Source organism: Megascapheus bottae, chromosome 34 (assembly GCF_031878675.1).
Source record: "Megascapheus bottae isolate mThoBot1 chromosome 34, mThoBot2.hap1, whole genome shotgun sequence".
Classification (NCBI taxonomy): Eukaryota; Metazoa; Chordata; class Mammalia; order Rodentia; family Geomyidae; genus Megascapheus; species Megascapheus bottae.
The window spans coordinates 5,899,223-5,922,100 of record NC_143542.1 but is presented as its reverse complement, the minus strand read 5'-3'; the positions used below and the strand labels follow the sequence as shown (position 1 = coordinate 5,922,100).

At 59.7% G+C, this 22,878-nt stretch overlaps 1 protein-coding gene across 3 annotated transcripts; it reads right to left on the bottom strand.

Moving 5' to 3' along the window:
* Positions 1 to 166: 166 nt before the first annotated feature.
* Limk1 (LIM domain kinase 1) lies at positions 167 to 19,314 on the bottom strand. 3 transcript variants are annotated; one of them, XM_090324393.1, is made up of 16 exons: positions 19,240 to 19,314; positions 17,942 to 18,038; positions 11,685 to 11,823; positions 11,428 to 11,537; positions 10,824 to 11,030; positions 8,949 to 9,054; positions 8,681 to 8,847; positions 7,700 to 7,883; positions 7,263 to 7,349; positions 7,028 to 7,159; positions 4,940 to 4,999; positions 4,723 to 4,788; positions 3,685 to 3,841; positions 1,655 to 1,710; positions 1,349 to 1,506; positions 167 to 1,186 (listed from the first exon to the last, which is right to left on the bottom strand). In XM_090324393.1, exons 1-16 carry the CDS (start codon positions 19,292 to 19,294, stop codon positions 1,024 to 1,026), a joined length of 1,944 nt encoding a protein of 647 aa, XP_090180519.1. In that variant the 5' UTR covers positions 19,295 to 19,314; the 3' UTR covers positions 167 to 1,023. The 3 variants fall into 3 exon arrangements, with proteins under 3 accessions (XP_090180519.1, XP_090180520.1, XP_090180521.1); XM_090324394.1 differs by lacking the exon at positions 19,240 to 19,314 and adding an exon at positions 13,898 to 13,977 and having other exon boundaries at positions 17,942 to 18,020; XM_090324395.1 differs by lacking the exon at positions 19,240 to 19,314 and adding an exon at positions 13,898 to 13,956 and having other exon boundaries at positions 17,942 to 18,006.
* Between the last annotated feature and the right edge of the window lie 3,564 nt (positions 19,315 to 22,878).

The window sequence follows — 22,878 nt, the reverse complement described above, 5'->3', positions numbered from 1 at the left end:
CCTCCCAGGTGCTGGGACGGCAGGCATGCAGCACCATTCCTGGTCCCATTGACTTCTGCGTCCTCTAGTGTCCTGGCTGGGCAACCGTCTCTGGTCCACATCTGACTGGGCTCCAATCAGGTGACCCCCGCCCTGCAACTTCTCCCAGACACACTCAAGACAGGCCTGGGGAGCACAGACTTTATTGTTCCGAGTGCCTGCCTGGTTTCTGGGCAGGGGGAGCATCTCCCGCCCCCCTCGGCCTGCTCAGATGCTTTTCCAAGTTCAAAGTGCACTGAGAGCGCTTCACAGTTTTAATATGTCCCCGATCTGAACTGAGGCAAGGTGACAAAATGGCCCTCCCACCCCCGCCCGCCAAGGAAAGAAAACCCCAAGCCCCCAGCAGCTGCTGTTCCAGCCATATGAAAAAATAATACAAACTCTTCTTAAAAAATAGATTACACAGAAAGAACCCAGAGGGTGGGGATGCCGGGGTGGGGCGGAGTGGGGAGCCGGAGGGGAGGAACCTCAGCCACGGCCCCAGCGTCGTCCTCCTGAGGGCCCCTCTTCACCTGAGGCCTGGTACCTACTTCTCATTTAAAAAAAAAAAAAAAAAAAGGCCCAAAGCAGGGGGAGGGGCTGTGCCCGGCGGGCACCAGCCCCCCTTCTCTCTCTCTGAGGTGTGGGTCTTGTGGTGATCTGTTCCTGCACAGACACCTCTGGGAGATCAGCCTGGGAGGATCCTGGGGCACTGGGCACACTGGCTGGCCCCTCCCGGCCTGGCTCGGGGGCACTGCGGTGGATGCTGGGTGCGGGTAGCTAGGCGGGTGTGCCAGGGCAGCTCCAGCCCCTCAGCTCATGCAGGAGAGGTGAGGGAGGCCCACCAAGGCAGAGGTAAGGCAGGCGAGGAGGGGCGAGGGCAGCCTGGGCCCAGGCAGAGGACAGGGCTGGTCTGCAGGGTGGGCTGCCCTGCCAGGCTGCCCAGCAGAGCAGAGTCTGTTGAGGGTGGGGCTCCGGGAGGGGTCAGGATAGCGTCGGGGCAGCTCAGTCGGGGACCTCAGGATGGGCAGGCAAGCCGCTCTCGCCTCGACGGTAAGTCTCCCAGAAGCCCCGCTCCAGCTGCTCCAGCTGTGGGCCCAGGGGCAGGTGGCCGGCCACATGCATGCGGAGAGACTCCAGCCACTGCTGCAGCTTTACGAAGGAGGGCCTGGGGGCGGGGACAAGGAGGACAGACAGAGGGGGAGATGTAGAATGACCTACCTCACCCCTGCCGAGTCCTGAAGGAGGGCCTGGGGGACACAGAGGACGGGGACGTGGGGTTGGATCTGCAGGGAAGCGGCCCACTCACTCACTCCAATCCCCCACTCACCTCTTCTCAGGATCCAGGTCGCAGCAGCGCACAGCAGTGGGGAAGAAGCCTGGGGGACAGCTGGGGGGGCAGTAGCGGTCCAGAAAACCCCGCACGTTGAGGCCGAAGTCCATGGTGCGGGGCAGGTAGTCGGGGTCTGCGTTCACGCGTCCGATGATCTACCCCACACGAGAGCCGGCATTAACCCCGGGGCCTCCGACCAGCGCCGGGGCCGAGGGCAGGGCATGCAGGGAGTGGCTGGGACGAAACACTGCACCCCTGGTTCTGGGCCCAAGGCTGCAGGCTGGGGCTGCCCCTCACGCCTACCTCACACAGGACGATTCCAAAGGAAAACACGTCCACCTTCTCATCGTAGCTGCGGCCTGCACACAGAGACGTGCGGTCAGTGGGGGCAAGGCGAGGGTCCGGGGGAAAGAGGCAACGGCTAGGTGCCACCCCAACCCCAGAACGCCCCGGGGAGGTCCAGGTAAGCCAGCCGTGGCGGCCCATGCCTATAATTCCAGCCACTTGGGAAGCAGGGAGGCAGCCTAGGCAACGAAGTTCATGAGACCCCGTTTCAGAACATCAGCCAGGCATGGTGGATTGCCTTGGGATCTGTAACTCAGATGGTGTAGGCAGGACTGAGGTTCCATGCAAACCCAGGCCGAAATGTGAAACCCTGTCTAAAAAATAACTGAAGCAAAAAGGGGGTGGAGGTGTGGCGCAGGGGTAGAGTGTCTGCTTAGCAAGGCCAAGGCTGTGGGTTCAAAACCCAGTACTTCCAGGTAATCACAGACTCTATGCGTCCAAAGACAATCAATTTGGAATTATTTCAAGGGGGGAGTCAGAGCAGGTAAGGCTCAGGGAGAGGGCACCAGGTAGTATATGAGGCCCCAGGTTTGACCTCCAGCACTGCAAAATAATAATAAATGATGATGATGATGAGTAAATGAGAAAATTGGTGCTGGTGGCTCACACCTATCACTCTAATTACTCAGGAGGCTGAGATCCAAGGATCATGGTTCAAAGCCAGCCTGGGGAGGGAACTCTGTGAGACTTTATATGCATGTATAAAGGTAGAGCAATGAAACCGACTGCAACAGTAAGGAGTGGAGTGGGGAGTAAGGGGGGGTACACTGTATGCCCTGTGGAATGCCACAAGGAGACCCCCCCTCCCCGTACACCTAATGCATTCTGCAAACCATAACAACGAAACGATAGAGGACAGCCAGGGTGGCCGAACAGCAACCCCAGGCAGGGAGCTGAGGAGCCTTCTTTAACACCCACAGGCCCAGAGAGCACAACTGTCAACACTGCACAGGGCAGGTTAGCTGGGGACCACACAACTCCACTCCCTCAGCTAGCACCGGGCTACCCGGCTGCCTGCTCAGAACCTGTGTCACCTCCAGGATCCCTGGAGCCTACAAAGGACTAGAAGAAGTGGGGAGGTGGTACTGGGCTTTCCACAGGAGTGGGAGCAGGTCAAGCGAGCAGATGCACACCTGGAACCGGGTACTTGGCAGCCGAGGCCGAAGGACTGCAAGCTGGAGGCCAGTTTGGGCTATGTAGTGAGACCCTGGTTCAAAACTAAAAAAGAATGGAGCAGGGTCCTGGAGCCAAGGAATGAGAAGCTATCTGGAAGCCATTAAAAAAAACCCCCAAAACTGGAAAGACGTGCTGGGACCGTGGAGCCTGCAGGACTAGGGCTGACCCGTGATTTCAGCTCGGGGAGACCAAGGTTGGACTTTTTTTTTTTTTTTTTTTGTGGGTCATGGACTTGGCCTCGGTGCTGTCCCTGAGCTCTTCAGCTCAAGGCTACCGCCCTACCCTTGAGCCAAGCCCCGCTTCCTGTTTTCTAGAGGTGAATTGGAGCTAAGAGTCTCAGGTCCTATTGTGCCCAAGCTGGCTTTGAACCTTGATCCTCAGATCTCAGCCTCCTGAGTAGCTAGGATGACAGGCGTGAGCCACTGTTGCCTGCTGAGGCTGGACTTTTGACCTCCAGAACCGCACACTGGTCACAGACACCTCTAACAATGTGGAAATGCCTCACAGCTGCAGCACAACAAATACAAGACCCAAGTGGCAAGGTGGGGGTAGAAGGTGGATCAGAGCCCATGGGCAGGCTGCTGGTGGAGGTGGGGCCAGGGAGAGCAGCTGGGGCGGGGCCTCCGGTGTGTGTGTGTGGGGGTCTCTGGTGGGCGGGACCCCTGGCAGATGCAGGTCTAGGATGAGGCACAGTGGGTGGGGCCTCCAGTGGGCAGGGCCTCTGGGCCGTGGCTAGCATCAGTGGGCGGGGCCTGATGGGCAAGACTGGCTGGTGGTGGGCGGGGCCTCCCGCAGGGGCGGGGCCAGCTCACCATTGATCATCTCGGGGGCCATCCAGTAGGGGTTGCCCACCACGGTGTAGCGCTTTTTGCGGTCGGGCTTCTTGATGCTGCGCAGGTCCTCAGGTTGCGGCTTCTCGTCGACCATGAGGCGAGCCAGCCCGAAGTCGGCCACCACCACATTCTTGTTCTGGGAAATCAAGGGCGAAGGGTCCTGTTGGGGCAGGTCCTGCCGAGCCTGCCCTCACTGGGACCCCCCACTGGTCCACACCCCCAGGACACACCTCTGACATCCACATCCGAGGACCTGTACGGGGTTCGTGATCCTACCCATCCCCATCTCTCCTGCTTTCTGCAAGCAAACAGCTGCCAGTGTGACCCCACACCTCTGTCCCAGGCCCCTCACCCCACCCGCTCCGCTGGAATTACAGGCCAGTGCCAGTGTACTTGGTTCCAAGCCAAGAAGCCTTGACCCAGGATCCTCGGCCCACATCCCCACAAGGCAGTGGCTGCCAGTGGCCTGTGTCACCAGGACAGGTTGGCGCCTGACCTGGGCTTGGGGATCTGCACTCTATATGGAGTCTCTTCTGTTCGGACACAGGAGTCTGCAAACCCTGCTAGAAAGGGCTCAGTGGGTTCTCAGAGGCCCCCCACTGGAGAGAAAAGGTGCTAGGGTTGGACCGCAGGGCCTGGCATGTTTGAAGCATGCGTTCTGGAGTTATAGCCCAGCCCAAACACACTGGGGACAGCAGGGTTTGTGGCTCTGATCTTGGGATGGTCCAGGCTGTAGCCTGGGGCCCAGGGGAGGTAAGGCCCCTCCTCCCTTCATATCAAGTCTTCCTGAGCAGCTCTCACCCCCAGCTTTTGCGCACAGCTTCCTCTCCTGGGATCTCTTCCCAGGCTGTACTTATTTGCTAACTCCTGACCCAGGAGAGGAGCTACTCTGGGGAAGGGTTCAAACTGCCTGCAAAGGGATGAGCTAGGGAGGCAGCCTGGGGACTCAGTGGGGAGCAGCAGGGAGGCTGGAGCCATGGCGGACTCTGGTCTGCTCAGCACGGGGCTCCCACTTACCTCTCGAACCAGGCAGTTGTGTGAGTTGAGGTCCCGGTGGATAATGTTCATGGAGTGGAGGTAGGCCTGGCAGTATGAGGAGGGGCTCAGGAGGCAGCTCCCCCTCCTTCCTCCTCCCTCCCGCAGCCTCCACCCCTCCAACCCCTCTCCCCTTCTGCAGCACCCTCCCTGCAGTAAGAGGCATCTCCACAGGGGCAGCGGGCTACCTGCCACTCACCATTCCCGCTGCGATATCCTTAGCAAAGCTCACCCTCTGGCTCCATGGGTACTGGCTGTCCTGGGGATGAAGGACAATGGCTAAACAGAGCCAGCACAGCCAAGGTGGAGGACACGGGGTGACAGTCAAAAGGTCCCAGTGTTCTAGAGGGGAAGAAGGCAGCTGGCTCCCTCCTATAGTGTGTAGTGTCTTTTTGTCAGTCCTAGGGCTTGAACCCAGGGCCTGGGCACCGTCCCTGACCTTCTCTTCCTTGAGGCTAGCACTCTACCCTATGAGCCATAGCACCACGTCTACTTCTGGCTTTTTCTATGTAGGTGGTACTGAGGAATCAAACCTAGGGCTTCGTGCATACTAAACAAGCACTCTACAGCTAAGCCACATTCCCAGACCCTCATGTTGTTTTATCAAAGGAAAGAAAAAAAAAAAAAAAAGAACTTGGTGCAGGTTCAGGCCTGCAATCTAGCTCTTCAGGAGGCTGAAATCTAGAAAACCACGGTTCAAAGCCAGCCCAGGAAAAAAGTTCATAAAACGCAATCTCCAGTTAGATAGCAAAATGCCACACTACAGGTGTGGCTCGAGTGGTACAGTATCAGATGTGAGCAAATATATAAGGCAAGCTCAAAGGTTCTGCGTTCAAACTCTAGAATTAGCAAAAAGCAAAAAAAGATGATGTAGTAATTACATAGAAGCTATTCAATTCTTCCATCGACTCTGGCCTCTAGGATGTAGGGATTACTCCAGTTCTCTGCCACCACATCCTGCATGTTGTTCACATACACTTACAATTTTTTTTGGTGGTTCTGGACTGGAACCTAGAGCCTTGTACATGTTCTATCACTGAGTTACATGCCAGGTCTAAGCCTAGATACTCGGAGGGAGGCTGAGATCTGAGGATCAAGGTTCAAAGCCAGCCCTGGCACAAAAGACCCTGAGACTCTTTTTTTTTTTTTTATGCCAGTCCTGGGCCTTGAGCTCAGGGCCTGAACACTGTCCTTGGGCTTTCTCAAGGCTAGAGCTCTACCACTTGAGCCTCAGCACCATTCTGGCTTTTTTGTATGTATGTGGTACCAAGGAATCGAACCCGGGCCTTTGTGCATGCTAGGCAAGCACTCTAGGCCAAACTCCCAGCCCAACCCTAAGACTCTTATCTCCAATTAATCACTAGAAAATGAGCAGAGGGGCTTGGCTCAAGGGTAAGGCAGTAGCCTTGAGCCGAAGAGCTCAGGGACAGCGTCCAGACCCAGGGGTAGGGTGGTATCCTTGAGCTCAGGGACAATGGCCAGACCCAGAGTTCAAGCCCCATGATCCACACACAAAAAAAGCCAGGCATGTTGGCAGACAGATGCAGGACATCCAGCCTGAAACATAGGTGTGACTTTTCGGGAGAAGTGGCCAGCTGCTTTGGAGCCTAGTTTTGATGCAATCAGTTATAATCCTACTTGACTTGGAATCTGGAGAGTAGTGGGTCAGTGAGGAATGGAGGAAGCCCTGAGAGAGGCCTCTGGGCCAGAGCCAGGTGGTGGTAGGCTAGACCAAGGTGGGGCCATGTCCCTGGGTGGGGCCACACCTGGAGACATTTGCTTGTGGAGGGCTCAGGCTAAGAAGGAGGGATGCCCATGGGAGTGGCCACACAAGGAGGCCAGTGCTGAGGGTGGGGCAGGCCTGTGAGCGGGGCCAGTCCCATGGGTGGAGCAGGCCTATGGGTGGGGCCAGTGTGGAGGGTGGGGCAGGCCTGTGGGCGGGGCCAGTGTGGAAGGTGGAGCAGGCCTATGGGTGGGGGCAGGCCTGTGGGCGGGGCCAGTGCTGAGGGTGGGGGCAGGCCTGTGGGCGGGGCCAGCCCGAGGGTGGGGCAGGCCTGTGGGCAGGGCCAGTGCTGAGGGTGGGGGCAGGCCTGTGGGTGGGGCCAGTGCTGAGGGTGGGGGCAGGCCTGTGGGCGGGGCCAGCCCGGGGGCGGGGCAGGCCTGTGGGTGGGGCCAGTGCTGAGGGCGGGGGCAGGCCTGTGGGCGGGGCCAGTGCTGAGGGCGGGGGCAGGCCTGTGGGCGGGGCCAGCCCGGGGGCGGGGCAGGCCTGTGGGCGGGCCGCACTCACCATGCTCTTGATGATGCTGCGCAGGGTGCCCCCCTTGATGTACTCGGTGATGAAGTTCAGCCTCTTGTCCTTGTACAGCACCCCTATGAACTTGAGCACGTTGGGGTGCTCCAGGCACCGCATGACCTTCACCTGATTGACGGGGCAGTCCAGGCTCATTCCCCTTCTCCCTCCAGCCAGAGCCCCGGCTCGGGCCCTCCAGGGGTGGGGAGGCCCCCGAGGGCGGAGGACCCACCTCCTTGAGGAAGGTCCTCTGCGTCTCCTCGTCAAAGCGGATCAGCTCCTTCATCACCATCACCTCCCCGGTCTCCCGGTGTGTCACCTGTGCGTGCAGGACACCAAGGGCAGGGGCAGCCAGGGACCCACAGACATGGGCCCGGGGGCATGGGGTGGGGGGCTCCCTCTGCAGAGGAGGAAACCGAGGCCTGCGGATTCCTGCCTGGCTTATAGGTCTGGGCCCAGCTGGGCCCGGAAGGGTCAGCGCTTTGCTGTCCTGGAGAATGAATGGTGGCTCACAGACCTGGGGGCTCCTCACCTGGTCCTGGGCATCTCTGAGGCCCCTTTTGTGTAATCCTGACCCTTGGGGCCGAGACCCCAACATGGGGAGGAGCCCAGAGGCCGGGCTTGATGGGGAGAGGACGGGGCCTCGCCTAGCCTGTCCCCACCACATACCTTAATGGCTTGGCCGAAGCAGCCTTTGCCCAGCACCTCCCCGTGGATGAGGTCCGAGGGCCGGAAGATGCGGTGTGGCCGGCAGACCACTCGGAGGGATTCTGAGCGACCCAGGTCCTTGCGCTGGGAGGCCGGTGAGGCCTGAGAGCCCGCACCTGGGGACGTGTCAATGCTGCAGCTCCTCCTGGGAAGACACAGCGCCCAGTACTGTGGACATGTGCTACCCAATCCCGTCCACCCAGGGCAGGGCTACCAGCTTGTCTGGGGCCCTGGGCCCTGGCCCCATTTGCATTCTGGTGCAGCACCCAGCTCCCTCCGCTCCTGTCCTGACTGGACGCAGGTGTTCTTAGGGACAATGGCCTCCGACTTCTCTGTCCCCTGCCCAAGGTAAGAGGTCCTGTCTCCCAGGTGCTGGGGGCCAGCGTAGATCCTCGCTAAGAGGCTGAGAACTGACACAGGGGCTCCAGTTCTCCCCTGCCCCAAGCTCCCAGCTCTGGGACCTGGATCCTGAAGCAGTCGACTGGCCAGCCCTGGCACTCTAGGTCATCCCTATCATGAAGAAGGACAGAATTTGGGTGTGCTGGTCCTGGGGCTTGAGCTCAGGTCCTGGGTGTTACCTTTTTTCACTCAAGGACAGTGCTCAAGGACTTCCCTGCATAGGCTGGCTTTGAACCACAATCTTCAGATTCTGGCTTCAGGATGTTATTTTTGGGTACTAAACTCAGGGCAACCCCCTTGTCACAGGAGCACTTCACCTGAGCTCTTGCCATGGTGGCTGAAGCCCAGGCTCCCAGACAAGCTCAGTGCTCTCATGACTAGGAGCGGGTTGCAGAGGTTCCTGAGGTTAAAGGCTAGTCTGCCCTGGATGCCGCTGTGATTCCTCAGCCTGAGCATAGAGGCTTCTGCCTCTGCTTGTTTGGGTGGTGGGTGCCTGGAGGTCAGCTCCTGCAGGTCCAGAAAGCAGGGTGGAGGGGGACTCACAGCACAGGCCTCTGCCGGGCAGAGCCTCCAGACTCCTGGCCGGGGGTGTACAGTGGGGAGCCCAGGGGGCTGGGCTCGGACGCCAGGCCATGGCCAAGTGTGTCACGAGGGTCATGTTCCAGAGTCAGCTGGAGCAGGCGGCTGGTTTCCTGGATCAGCAGGTCGATCTGGGGATGGGTGGGTGGACAGTGAGTGGGCAGTGCTGGGAGGGAGAGGGTTGGGGGGCAGGGAGGGGCTGGAGCCCACCTCCCCCCACTCCCTGCCAGACCTCATCCAGGGGCACATCCCGTATGGGCGTGCCGTTGATTTCCAGGATCCGATCTCCCACATGGATGGAATTCTTCAGGTCGGGGCTCATGCAGCCTGGGTCCACGCTGCGGGTAGAGCAGTGTCAGAGCAGGGGGAGCTGCGGGGGGCGGGGATGAGGGGACAAACGGTTCTATCTTGTATGGCTGGGGTGGCTGCTCTTCTTCAGAACTCTGAGTTCTGGTGGGGTAGATGGATTCTGTGCTGATTACTGGAATGGGCAGGCAAATGTAATGTAGTTCAGGGCTCCAGTTCGATGGACTGGAGACCCACCGTGCAGGGCCCAGCAGTCCTCCCCGGCCGGCCACGCTGGGGACAGAGAGACACAGATGGGTGCAGATCCACAGCTTCTTCCCCGACCCCAGCTCACCAGCTGCAGTGACCAGCAGTCCTCTCTGTGCCCGGGGACAGGCAAGGAACAGGCACGGCTGGAAGTCGCATGTGAACTCAGAGCAGCTGATGAACCAAACACCCTTCTCCTACTTCTTCTAACTGCTTGGGGCTTGGTGATGGTTTCTGCTTTTCATTTAGTCCACAGGTAGGTTGTTGGTTTGTTTGTTTTTTTTTTGGGAGGTGGGGAGACAAGGCCTCTCTATAGTGCTCAGGCTTCAAATTATGATCCTTTTGTCTCAGTCTCCTGAATGCTTGGATTATAGGCATGCACCATCCCACCACGTCCTCATAAAGGCTGTGTGTACGTGTGTGTGTGCTGATACTGGGGTTTGAACCATGCTCTCCCTTGGCCTTAACGTCCCTTGCTCAATGCTGGCATTCTATCTTGAGCCACATCGCTACTTCTGGCCAGTCCTGGGCTTGAGCTCAGGGCCTGGGCACTGTCCTTGGGTTTTCTTAAGGCTAGAGCTCTACCAGTTGAGCCACAGCACCATTTCTGGCTTTTTTCTATGTATGTGGTACCGAGGAATTGAGCCTGGGTCTCCATGCATGCTAGGCAAGCACTCTACCAGTAGGACAAACTCCTGGCCCTTCAAAAAGGTTTTTAAAGGAAGTCTATGAAACTTTTTTCATCTTTTTTTTTTTTTTTTGTCAGTTATGAGTCTTGAACTCAGGGTCTGGACACTGTCCCTGAACTCTTTATGCTCAAAGCTAACACACTACCACTTTGAGCCACAGTGCTACTTTCTGTTTTCTGGAGCTTAACTGGAGGTAAGAGTTTCCCAGATTTTCCTGCCCAGGATGGCTTTGAACCACAATCTTCAGATCTCAGCCTCCTGAGTAGCTAGGATAACAGGTGAGAGCTACCAGCGTCCAGCTGCTGAGCCTTCTCTCCAATGAACCACTGAAGACCGGAAGTGGTGCTGTAGCTCAAAGTGGTAGAGTGCTAGCCTTGAGCAAAAAAGCTCAGGGGCAGTGCCCAGAACCTGCGTTCAAGCCCCATGACCCACACACACAGCAACAATGTACAGAAATTCTCTTTTTTGAAGGCAGGGTCTTGAGGCTAGCTCACTGATGCATGTTCTCTGCCACAAAGCATTTTTTCCCCCTTTGTAATCAAGAAGCTGCTTTGTGAGACTGCAGTAGAAATCGTGTTTTCTGCCAGGCTCCCAGGGCAGAGCACCAGCTGTGGGCAGGAGAGCTGGGTGGGCTCGACACTGGTGTCTCCTGCTGCCTGCCTCGAGTGAGTTCCCCCACGCCCTGCTGTGGCTCCACTTACCGCAGACCCTGACGCTGCGGGGCTGGGACCTCAAACCCACCCTGGCCCCGCCTAAGCTGTTCATGTCAAGTGCTGGACCTGAGATTCAACCTGCAGCTGCGGCCCGGCCACTGGCCACCCCACTGCCCCGGCCTCCCCCTTCCCGTCCCGGCGGCCACCACTCACCCTTGCACGCGGACAGTGCGGGAATGCTCTGAGCTGCAGCCTGGGGGCCCGTGAGGGGGGTCGATGGAGACGGACAGGCCTCGTTTGCCGTGGGCGGAGGCGGGGATGGACACCAGGGTGACGGTGTGGGGCAGGTGGGAGCCGGGGGAAGCGGGCAGGAGGGGTTCGATGACGGGGGTCACCACGGTCTGATAGTAGCAGTGCCCACTGAGACGGGAAAGGAGACAGGATCAGGCCCCGCCCGCAGCCCCACCCCGAGAGCCCCTGGACAAGGTGGGAGGGGCTAAGCTCTGCTGCTCTGCCATGGGTGGGAGGGAAAGGCTGGGTACCCCAGTGCGCCCTGGTGGGTGAACACAGGGTTTCCAATAAACTGGATTCCAAATGCAGCTGTGGCTGTGATCTTAGTCCCTGAGCAAGCTGTACGGCTGATGGAGCAGAGCGGTCCCTGCGCCTGGCCAGTGGAGTGAGAGAGGGGTCGGGCCCAAGCCCGTGGCACTGTAGGAAGTGAGCTGGTGCGTCTTCACTGCACGAGGCTGCGTGTGGGGGACCAACGCCCTGGCATCCCTGTGCCAGGCTCTGCTGGGCGTGGACAGGGCAGGCTCACCAGTACAGCTTGGAGTGCTCCACCAGCGTGTAGGTGTCCCCATCCCCGATGAAAGTCCCGCAGGCCAGGCAGATGAAGCACTCGGGGTGGTACTTGAGCTCCCCAGCCACCTGGTAGGGATGAGTAGGGATGGGCTGGGGACAGCGGTGCCCTCACCCCACAGGGCCTCTCCCGAGGCTGCCTGGTACGATGGACAGAGGACAGGGACACGCTGCTGGTGCAGAGAATGCGGGGCTGTGGCGGGAGGGGGGGCTCACCATGACCAGCCCCTTGGTGATGTGCTCTGCGCAGCCGTGGCAGGATTCGCCATAGCGGGCCCAGTAGTCCTTCTTGCAGAAGAGCTGCCCATCCTTCTCGTAGTACTGGTGCGACAGCGCGGCTCCACACTCACTGCACCTGGTGGAGGGGAGGGGCTGAGCAGGCTCCACCACCCCCACGGGGCCTGGCCTGCCCCCACGGGGCTGCCACTCTGTGTCCCCCAGCCCACGCAGGTGCAGGGAAGGACTGGAACCCAGTTAGATGAATCCCAAACCATCCAGCTTCTCCACAACATCCTGTACGCAGTGCGTCCCCATATGAACACGGGGGGGGGGGGGGAGGGAGGTTCTGCATAGAGCTGCCCACTGGCCAGCCTCAGAGACCCAGTCCCCGTCCCCCAGGGAAGATGTCAGAGGCAGGGGTTAAGGACTTGCTTTCGATCCCCAGGAGACACGTCCTAGGGTCTACACATCCACCCCCCAGCAGGGCAGGCAGCACAAGCAGATGCAGTGCTGCTAACACCTCACTGCTGCCCACCAGGGCAGGCCCACCGGGGGCCTCCCACGGCCTCCCTGCCCGGGCTCCCCAGGTGAAAACATGCCTTGTTTCACTAAGATGAAACAGAGGTAGGGACGAGGCTCCTATCAGCCAGGCGGGATGCCGGGCCAGGGTCCAGGCTGCCGGCTTCCTAGATGGCGCTAGCCCCCCCCCCACGCCCCTCCGGCGCCAGTCTCCCCTATCCCCTTCCCCAAGAAAGCAGCCGATGTGCAGGGGTGCCAAGACCAGAGTCCCCAGCGCCTCTGGGGCGTCTGGGAGAAATGCTGCCCCAGCCTCTTCCTGGCCTGGTGCCAGGTGATCAGGGGGACTGACTTCTGGGGTGGCCTGCAGCAGGAATCTACCTAAGCTGCAGAGCCAGGGTCATTGGGTCACCAGGGAAGGAAAAGCAGGCCTGGGAGGTCAGGCTCCAGGGACCCTGACTGGTGCTGGCTGGACATGCTTAACTGGTTCAGAAGAATGGGGGGGGGGCAGGGGGAGGGGGCGGGCAGCGAGGCAGCTCAGGGGATCCTGTTTCTTTAAAGCAATCCAGCTGGTTCCCCACTGTCAGGGAGTCTTCTGGGGCAGGGGTAATGGGAGACCTCTCGGGGCTCAGAAGAACTGGGGGGTGGGGGCAGGCTCCCAGGATGCAGAGGTGGGAGTACTAAGCATCCAGAATGTGGAGTACCAAGAATCCAGGATGCAGAGGTGGGAAGTACCAGGCACTCAGGAAGTGGTCTGATGGGCTCCCCCACCCCCGCCCCAGGGGAAGGACGGGGCAGGGCAGGGTGCAGAGGTGGCTGCAGAGGAGGCGGCGGCAGGGTCACGGGACAAGCCCTAGGATATGAAGTGCACCGCTTCAAGCTACCACAAACCAGGGCAGACACTTCGGGGGGCTCTAACCCGGGAGAAGATACAGGAAAGGACCTCACAAAGGCAGTGAGGTTGGGCAGCCCCTGCCCCAGCTGCTTCCCTCAGTGACTTCCTGCCTGTCCACCCACCCACACTTTGGTCATGAGAGGGCCCCGCGGCCATGGTGAGGGCTCCGTTTCTCCAGCTCCGCACACCAGGGCTACGCTCACTCCTGCAGGACCAGCAGGCCCACGCATGCTCCATCCAACTCCTGCAGCCCTTCCTTGCCCCGCAACCTTTCTCAGGCCTCCTCTCCATGCACCTGCTTGGCCCCGGGGCCATGGCCCGGGCAGCCCTAGAGAACACTGCTGGTTCACACTTGGCCGCCCCAGGGCCCTGTCTCCACCTGGGGTGGGCAGAGTCCTGGCTCAGGCCGGCAGGGCCTCCGTACAGCTCTGCTGGGAGGGGGCACACAGGAAGGAGACCCCACCTGCAGCCCCTGCCTCCTGGCCACAAGCATCTAGAGCTAGCCTGGGTGGGGTCCTCTGCGGGCCCCTCCTCTCCACAGCAGGCCCTGGAGAGGGGTGGGTGCTGTGCAGAAAGGAGGCTGCCTCCCCAGTGGCAGCTGCGAGGTCCCTCCTCCCGGGCAGCCTCCCTAGGCCCCAGCCCAAGGGGAAGGGAGAGCTGGGAAAGCCTGCTTCAAGGGAAGGCCACCCTCAGGCCTAGAAGTTTCAGTAGCAGCCTGTTCCCCACAGCTGACCGTGAGTTTCAGTTCTGCCGCTGGCAGGTCCCGGGTGGTCGGCCCGTCTCCTCTGACTCCACATACCTAGCCCCTCGGAAGAAGCGGCCTCTTCTGGGGGCCGGGGCCAGCAGCATCCTGGACAGCTGTGGCAAGGGCATGCAGGCCTGTGGAGAACAGGAGTGGCCTGCCCAGTGTCCCTATCCTACCTCAGGGACCAGGATTGGAGAGCACAGCGGGGTGGGGCCAGCGTGGCCACGCCACAGGGGAGGAAGGTCCAGGCCCAGGGGCTTGGTGGGAGTCTGAAGCAGGAAGCAGCTCCAATGCTGTGGTGTAGAGAGGGCGGGACCTAGGCTCTGCCCCCAGGCAGGGATGTGAGTGAGTGTGAGTGTGAGTGTGCATGTGTGTGTACTGGAGGAACCTAGGCTCTGACCCCAGGCAGGGAGGGAAGGAGGGTGTGTGTGTGAGATCTAGGCTCTCTGGGGGGTGTGTGTGTGTGAGTGATCTAGGCTCTCTGGGGAGGGTATGTGTGTGTGTGTGTGTGATCTAGGCTCTCTGGGGAGGGTGTGTGTGTGTATGTGTGTGTGTGTGTGATCTAGGCTCTCTGGGGAGGGTGTGTGTGTGTGTGTGTGTGTGTGTGATCTAGGCTCTCTGGGGAGGGTATGTGTGTGTGTGTGATCTAGGCTCTCTGGGGAGGGTGTGTGTGTGTCTGTGTGTGTGTGTGTGTGTGTGTGTGTGTGATCTAGGCTCTCTGGGGAGGGTATGTGTGTGTGTGTGTGTGATCTAGGCTCTCTGGGGAGGGTGTGTGTGTGTGTGTGTGATCTAGGCTCTCAGGGGAGGGTGTGTGTGTGTGTGTGATCTAGGCTCTCTGGGGAGGGTATGTGTGTGTGTGTGTGTGTGTGTGTGTGATCTAGGCTCTCTGGGGAGGGTGTGTGTGTATGTGTGTGTGTATGTGTGTGTGTGTGTGTGTGTGTGTGTGTGTGATCTAGGCTCTCCGGCCCTTCCTTCTGCATTTCTGGAGAGTGCCACTGTTTGTACTCCTCAGCATCTGCCTGGACAAAAGCCCTGAGCAGTTAGGCCTCTCTGGGGACAAGGACAGGCTCCTAAGCAGCGGTCTCTTCCGGTGCTTCCCCCAGGGGCAGAGGTCGCCTTCCAGGGCCAGCTCATCCTTGCGTGCAAGGTCTCTGGAAGAAGGGGAAGCGTGACCAGGCCCAGGCCCTGACCTGCCAGCAATACACAGCCTTCCTCACCCTGGCAGCCCTCTCAGCCTTGGGGGATACGTGGCTGAGGCTCTGGAGGGCTTTGGGAGGGGACCTTGCAGGCTGGGCTGGGCCAAGGGAAGCCGGAACACTCAAGGTGGTCAGCCTTCTGGGAGGTGGGGCCTGCAGGGTGTGGTTAGACTAAACCCTGCAGTAATAGCAGAGCACAGAGCCAGGAGTAGCCCTCCCGCTGTCCAGGGCCGAGCGCCTGCCCTTCTGACGTCTTCCCACTGGCCTCGAGGCCACCTGCCACAGCACCTCCTCCCTCCGCCTGCCCCCCGGCCTGGGGCTTCCTCAAGGGCAGGGGCCTGACGCTGAAACAGCACTGAATCTCAACCCTCCGGATCTCGGCCTCCCGAGTAGCTGGGATCGCAGACAGGCCTGAGCACCAGTGCCTGTCCTCCGAAAAGGAGGTGGTGTACAAAGGGTTTGTGTCCCTGCTCTGTCGTGGCCTGTCCCAGGAGGCCGAGCACAGGACTCTGTTTGAGTGTTTTAGATTTGGCCTGTTCAGCCTGCACTTGCCAAAGGCAGTCCTTTCTGGATCACAACTTTCCTCCAAGCGACCATCTGAGTGCCAGGCCCAAAGTGCAGCCCCACACTGAGAGCAGTCCCTCGGCCCTCTGGGGTGGCACCAGTCAGTGGCAAACCCTCCGCTGCTCTAGGTGTGAAAAGGTGTTCACTGTCCCAAGCCCGTCCCAGCTCTGTCTCTGCACTGTGATCGTCTCACCACTGCTGCCACCAAGGCTCCCGGCCCCCATTCTCTCCACGGTCTGCACTGCCTTTGTCCCTGTCCAGGATACCTGGGGATCCCTGAAGCCCTCAGAGTCCCTGAGTTGACTCCAGGCTGTGGAGTCTGCCTCTTTCTAGCTTCACCAGCCAGGGTGGGCACCATGTACCCCTGACAGTCACCAATGCCAGCAGCTCTGCCTGTCCCTTCCCACACCTGGGAGCATGTGTATGTGCCATGCACATGTGTGCCTGTCCACACGGGGGCCTTAAACACTCTTGGAGGGGGGGCCCTGGTCTCACAGCTGCTTCTCCTCAACCCAGGCTTCTCAGGATGCCCAATAAATCTCCCTGTATACTTTGATCTGGGTGGCAGCGCCAGCCCTGCATGCCCACCGGGATGTGGAGGCAGGGCTGGCCTCTCAGGCTATGCATCTGCACAACCAGATGGGACTCAAGAGGCGGGGCTCAGCTCTTCCCAGGCCTGTTGTCTTTCCAGCCCCTGCAGCAGCCCCTCAGAGTAGGGCTGGGAGCAGGGTCTAGTGATCGAGTGCTTGCCTGACAAGCACGAAACCCTGGGTTTGATTCCTTAGTACCACATACTCAGAAAAAGCCAGAAGTGGTACTGTGATTCAAGTGGTAAAGAACTAACCTTGAGCAAAAAGTATCCAAGGGCAGTGTCCTGGCTCTGAGTTCAAGCCCCAGAAGTGGCAAAGAGAAAGAGAGAGAGAGAGAGAGAAAGAGAGAGAGAGAGAGAGAGAGAGAGAGAGAGAGGAAAAAGAAAAGGGCAGTGTATACCAGCCAGCCTATCCCCCGCCTGGCTGCAAAGAGGCTGTCACCCCAGCCTACTTTACTCAGGGGTGCACATCATCCTTGGATAAAAACGATTCATTAAAAACAAACGAAATGGGCTGGGAGTTTGGCCTAGTGGTTAAAGTGCTTGCCTAGCATGCATGAAGACCCGGGTTTGATTCCTTAGTACCACATACATAGAAAAAAGCCGGAAGTGGTGCTGAGGCTCAAGTGGTAGAGCTCTAGCCTTGAGAAAGTCCAAGGACAGTGCTCAGGCCCTAAGCTCAAGCCCAGGACAGGCAAAAAAAGACAAAAAACAAAAAATGAAACATACACAGATTCTTCCCTTACCACGTTCCTTAACAGTTCTGTTCTGTGTAACAGAGTATTCATGCCATACTAGGTATTAGTATTAATCTAGACAGGCCGGAAGTTTGGCCTAGTGGTTGAGTGCTTGCCTAGCATGCATGAAGATCTGGGCTCGATTCCTTGGTACCACATACATAGAAAAGCTGGAAGCGGTGCTGAGGCTCAAGTGGTAGAGCTCTAGCTTTGAGAAAGCCCAAGGACAGTGCTCAGGCCCTGAGCTCAAGTCCAGGACTGGCGAAAGAAGGAAAGAAAGAAAGAAGGAAAGAAGGAAAGAAAGAAAGAAAGAAAGGAAGGAAGGAAGGAAGGAAGAATCTAGACAGCATGTAAAGAATGATAGGGAGGGTGGAAGGTGGTAGTACATGCCTGCAGTCCTGGCTACTCTGAAGGCCAAGACAGGACCATCCCTTGAACCCAGAAGCTTAAGGCTAGCTTCAGGAACAGATAACCCCCACCCACCACCACCTCATGTACTAGAGGTATGCACACGTTATATACAAACACATTGCCATTTTATAAAAAAGGATTTTTCTTAATGCCAGTTCTAGGGTTTGAACTCATGGCCTGGTTACTTTCTTTTTGCTTTTTCACAAGGCTAGCACTCTACCACTTGAGCCAAGCTCTACTTCTGGCTTTTTGGATGGCTAGCTGGAGATAAAAGTTTCAGGGACTTCCTTTCCTGGGCTGGATTTGCACCATGACCTTCAGATCTCAGCCTCCTGAGTGGCTAGGATTGCAGGTGTGAGCCACCAGCAGGCAACTCTAGGATTTGTATCTGGGGTATGTCCTGGAGATTGATAAATATCTCCCATCTTCTCCCTAGAGGTCCAAATCACCAAATAGGAAGGTCTCACTGTACCCCCTGGTCAGAGCACCCCCTTTCAGTAGCAAGGAGTAAACACCAGGGGTTCTAGGGGTTAAGAAACAGGGATAGCGCCAGGTGGGGAACTGTGATCCCTGGACCTCTGCCCGGGGTGGCCCAGCCTACCTGAAGCAGTCTGAGTGCCAGTCGGCGTTCAAGGCTTGGAGGTACTGGCCATCATAAATCCTCTGGCTGCAGCTTGCACACACAGGCAGCTCGCTTCCTGTGGGGAGCAAAGTCATGAGCATTACTTTAGGGGGAGGGCATTCTGGTACAGACCCCACACGGACCCACTGGATGCAAAGGCCGTCCTCAGGCCGAGTGGTCCCTGTGCTGAGCTAAGGGGAAAGGACCAACGTCCTACTTAAGAGACTGGCTGAGTTACTGAGCTGCTTTGCGGCCTGCCTCAATGCCCCACTGGTAACCTGAGGATGAAGATCAGATGCCCACCCTCCCGCATGGCATTCTTCAACTTAGGGGCTGGTAAGGTAACATGGGGGGGAGGGGGGCACCATTTTGTCCTCTCTCCTCTAGGATGCCCAGGAAGATGAGCTAAAGGCTCCTTCAAAGGGCTGGGCCTGGCCAGGGCGAGAGGGGCTGCACTAGCTGAACTTGGCTTGATGAGGGGCAGGGGTGGCAGAGCCACCAGTCAGACACCTCTTGATGCCAACCCCTAAGCATGCTTAGTCATCCCCAGGGCCTGGCACCCCTGAGGTGGCTAGGCCCACAGGATGCCCCGGTGAGACCCTCCCCAGGTGCAGACAGGAACCAGGAGTCCCCCAAAAGGGCATCCTGCTGTGTCACACACTCAGGGCCCCAGGCCCCATCCTGGGAAGGCTCCAAGGCAGAGGCAGCACCCAGCAGCGGTCCTTGGGCTTGGGGGAGGGTCAGGTGGGAGCTGGGGACCGGGCCGCCGCGTGGGGAGGTGTCTGGAGCCCAGGACGGCCCGTGTTTCCGCAGGGGAGACCCCGGACAGCCTGGGCGATCATGGGAGGTGGGGTCTGGTGCGGGAGCGGGGGAGGGCGGGTCCCCGGGTCCCCGCAGTGAATGCACAGCCGCGCTCGGCCTGTCCGGCCACCAACCTCCAGTGCCCCGGGCTAAGTGTACAGACCGGGAAACTGAGGCCCGGGGGTGAGTGCCTGGCTCAAGGTCACCGAGCCCAGCGGGCGCCGGGCGGTGACTCAAACCCGGGGAAGGCGGGCTCCCCGGGCCCCTGCTGCCCGGGCGGCCGCCGAGGCGAGGCCCGGCGGACGGAGGATGGAAGGTGCGCGGGCCGGGCGGGCCGGGGAGGGGGCGCCGGAGGGCGGGGCCGGGCGGCGGCGGCGGCGGCCTCCCCTCGCCCGCGGCCCGGCCTCGCCCCCGCCCCGCCCGGCCCGCGCCCGCCCGGCCCCGCGCCCGGCCCCGCGCCCGCCCGGCCCGCGCACCTTCCTCTCCCATACGTTCTTCCCTCCAGGTGCAACAAAGTAGCGTCAACCTCATGCACTCGGCGGGGGGCGGGGCCGGGGGCCGGGGCGGGGGGCGGCCGGGCCCGCGAGCTCGTCCGCCGCCGGCCGCGGGGGGCGGGGCGCGGCGCTGCGAGCTCTCGGCGAGGCCGCCGCCGCCGCCGCCGCCGTCTTCCCGGGGACAGCGGCTGAGGCACCGGCTCCGCGCCGCGGCGGCCCGGGGAGCGCGCGGAGGGGCGGGGCGGGGCGGGGCTTGCGAGCTGCGGCAGGGGCGGGGCGAGCGCGGCCCGGCGGCGGGAACGGCCCTGCGCGGCCCCCCCCCACACCCCGTCGGCCGCCGCCCCGCCCTCTGCGGACCGGCCGGCGCCGCCTGCGCCTGCGCGCTCGCTCCGCCCCGCCTCCAGGCGCTAGACTCCGCCCCCACGGCAGCCGGCCACGCCCCGGAGCCGAGGCCACGCCCCGGCGCTGCGTGTCCGCGTGGCCCCGCCCATCCCGGAGGCCCCGCCCCGCTCTCGCCTCCTTTCATTCATCCGCCTCCCAGCGCCGACTGCGTGGCCAGCCCCGCGTGAGCGCCCAGGCCGGGTGCAGCTGGACCCCCCTGCACCCCACACACACACCGCCGGGAAACCCACGACAGGACATAGCATGGCTCGGCCCCGGCGCCCCCTTTCATCTCCACCGCTTGCCCCACAGTCCTCGACCTCTTACCCCGCAGGCCTGGAGCCCCGATCCTCCCTCTCCTCCTCCTGATCCCCATGCCTGGCCCCTGGCCCACGGATCCTCATCAAAGCTCCGTGGGCCCAGGAGCTGCAGCCCAGTCTCCAGCTGGGCACCGGGCAGTCCAGGTTTTGCCAGGCTGTCGGCCACCCCCTGCACCCCACCTCCCACCCCCCTTCCCGGAGCTGCCGCCCCAGCCCTGCCAGGAGCCAGGCGGCCTCTTCCCTCTGCAAAGCCTTGCACCCACTGCTCCCTGCTGCCCCCCCACCCCAGCAGGGCCTGAAACCTGGAGACAATGCTAAGCCCTGAGCACCCGTCCTGGAAGTCTGCCGGGCTCACTTGCAATTCCAGATGCGACCCCAGGGTACAGGCCGGTGTGGGGGTACAGCACCTGAGGTACCCCCAGTCTTCCCTAGCCCAGCGGTTCTGGGACCCCAGGGACCCTGGGTAGCCCTGCACGTCCTTCAGGGACACATCCCACAGGGTGCAGTGAGGGGGGCTGGCCAGGGCGGCCTGGGGCTCTTATCACTTGTGGAGGAGCAGGAGGAGGAGGGCAGTGAGGAGAATGGCCAGCAGGGTGGACAGGATGGCAACGATGACCACGGTGCCCTGGCTCTGCCACGCTGGGGCTCTGGCTGCAGTCCTCCAGCTCCAGGCCCAGTGCCTGGTGTGGCCATGGCCGCCATGCTGGGAACCACTGCCCTGGCTGGGGAGGCTCCGTGCAAGCCTCGTCACTCTCCCCTCCCCAGAGTGCGCGTGACAATAGGGGGTGTCACAGCACCTGCCCATCGAGTCTCATCTGGACACCTGGCCATGCGTGGTCCAGAGCAGGACCCATCCCCGAGGTCCACAGGAGTTCTACCTAACTGCCAGCATACAGTTAGCACTAGCTAAATAATGTGGTGTGAGACAAGGGCAGCCAGTGCAGGGACAGGGCCAGCATCATGTCATGGCCGCCTGTCAGCTGCTGTGGGTGGAGTCATGGCCACTTCTGTAGCTATGGAAGAGTCTGTATGCTGCAGGATGAGGACAGACAGACAGATAGGACCTCAGGGGAGAGACAAGCCTGCCTGCTCACCAGGACCCGCCAGCCCTGACACGCACACCTGCCTCTCCCTGGGAAGTCCAGAAACAAAGTTGATGTCCCAGGCTCACGCCTGTCATCCCAGCTCCCCAGGAAGCTGTGGTCTGAGGATGGAGATTCAAAGCCAGTAAAGTCCTTAAGATTCTTTTATTTTTCCAGTTCTGGGCTTGAACTCAGGGCCTGGACACTGTCCTTGGGTTTTCTCAAGGCTAGAGCTCTACCACTTGAGCCACAGCACCACTTCTGGCTTTTTTTTCTATGTATGTGGTACTGAGAAATCGAGCAGAGTCTTTGTGCATGCTAGGCAAGCACTCTACCACTAGGCCAAACTCCCAGCCCCAAGTCCTTGAGATTCTTATCTCCAATTAACCAACAAGAAGCCAGAGTAGAGCTGTGACTCAAATGGCAGAGTTTTTTTGGCTCAAGGATAGTAACTAGGCCCTGAGTTCAAGTCCCAGGACTGGCGCACACACACAGAGCAGATGGGATGGCCCTGGGTCAGCCCCTGGGGATAAGGACTGGTGTTGGTTCTTTTGAATGCCTGGCAGAATTCTCCAGCGAAGCCATCTGGTCCTGGGCTTCGCTTTGTTGGGATTTGTGTTGCAGACTCAGTCTGTTCACATTGTTTATTACTCCGTGACTCAGTCTTGGTAGGTTGTGTGTTGGTAGAAATTGCCTTATTTTCTCTTGGTTTTTCCCAATTTGTTGGCATACACTTCTCCACCACCCAAGCTGCTTCCTCTCCCTGGGCCCAAGGACTGTCGCCAGGTAGGTGACCCCATTTCCACTGCACCCCAGAAGCCAGGGGTACATGGCCTTGGTAGTCTCCCTGATAAACTGCAGGCCAGGGGTTGAAAGAATCAGAACACAAAGAAACCTGAGGCCATTTCCTTGACAAGGTTTTTATTTATTAGTTTGTTCAGAAGCAGTTAATTTTCTTTTCTTATTAAAAAAAAAAACAAACGTGTATTTTATCCAGAGTTATACCAAAGTGATTAAAATGAACTTTTCTACTGAGGGTACAGCTTCCCCAGATTAGAAAAAAAAACAAAAACACAACACAACTTTTTTTTTTCTTCTTCAATTAACCACAACAATAAAACCCCAAGAGCACATCAACAATCAAACATTAATCCCCAAATATCCAGGACAAAAAATAAAATATTTATTGATCTATCACAGCGAGACACCAGGAGGAGGGCAGGCCAGGAGGGGGACACGCCTTATAGCGCAGTGCCTGGAGAAGGATTGAGGATACAGTACTGTGTGTAGGGGACCCCCTGCCCCGTCTGCACCCCCCCCCCACGACCTGGACCAGCATGGGGGGTGGGCCGAGTGGGGGAAGGGCACAGGAAGCCAGGTGGATGACACCTGGCCAGTAGCGGCACTGAGCCATTAACTGGGGGAAAGGAAGGAAGGATGGACGGATGGATTCCCCAAAATCAAGGGTGGGTGGCTCTTTCGGTGTGGATGGGGGAGCCATGTATTGGCAAGGAGAGAGAGGTCCAGTGGACCCCAAGGCAGAGGGGCATGGTGTGACCGAATCCAGCTTTGAGGTTTGGGAACTGGGGTACCAACTGGACGCAGCCAGGGGTAGCACCTGGCGGGCAGGCCCCGTCATCTTTGGAGGGACCCCAGGCGGTGGGGGGACCCCAGGCCAGGGAGGGGAGGCCTCAGGGAATCCCTGTCCTCCTCCCTCCCCCAGGAAGATCAAGCACCAGCCATAAAGCACCAGCACGTAGCACCGATGGAGGCTGTGGGTGGGGTATGGGGCCCCCTGCGAAGGCTCCGGTCGTCCCCTCCCGGGGTGGGGGGCAGGG

What these genes read in the sequence shown, in the direction of transcription:
- Limk1 (XM_090324393.1), bottom strand. Translation starts at nt 19,294, where the DNA reads ATGAGGTTGACGCTACTTTGTTGCACCTGGAGGGAAGAACGTATGGGA. An exon ending in AGAACGTATGGGAGAGGAAG is followed by an intron (nt 18,039 to 19,239) that starts GTGCGCGGGCCG and finishes TGCTCCCCACAG; the next exon opens with GAAGCGAGCTGCCTGTGTGT. An exon ending in AGAGGACCTTCCTCAAGGAG is followed by an intron (nt 7,160 to 7,262) that starts GTGGGTCCTCCG and finishes CCCGTCAATCAG; the next exon opens with GTGAAGGTCATGCGGTGCCT.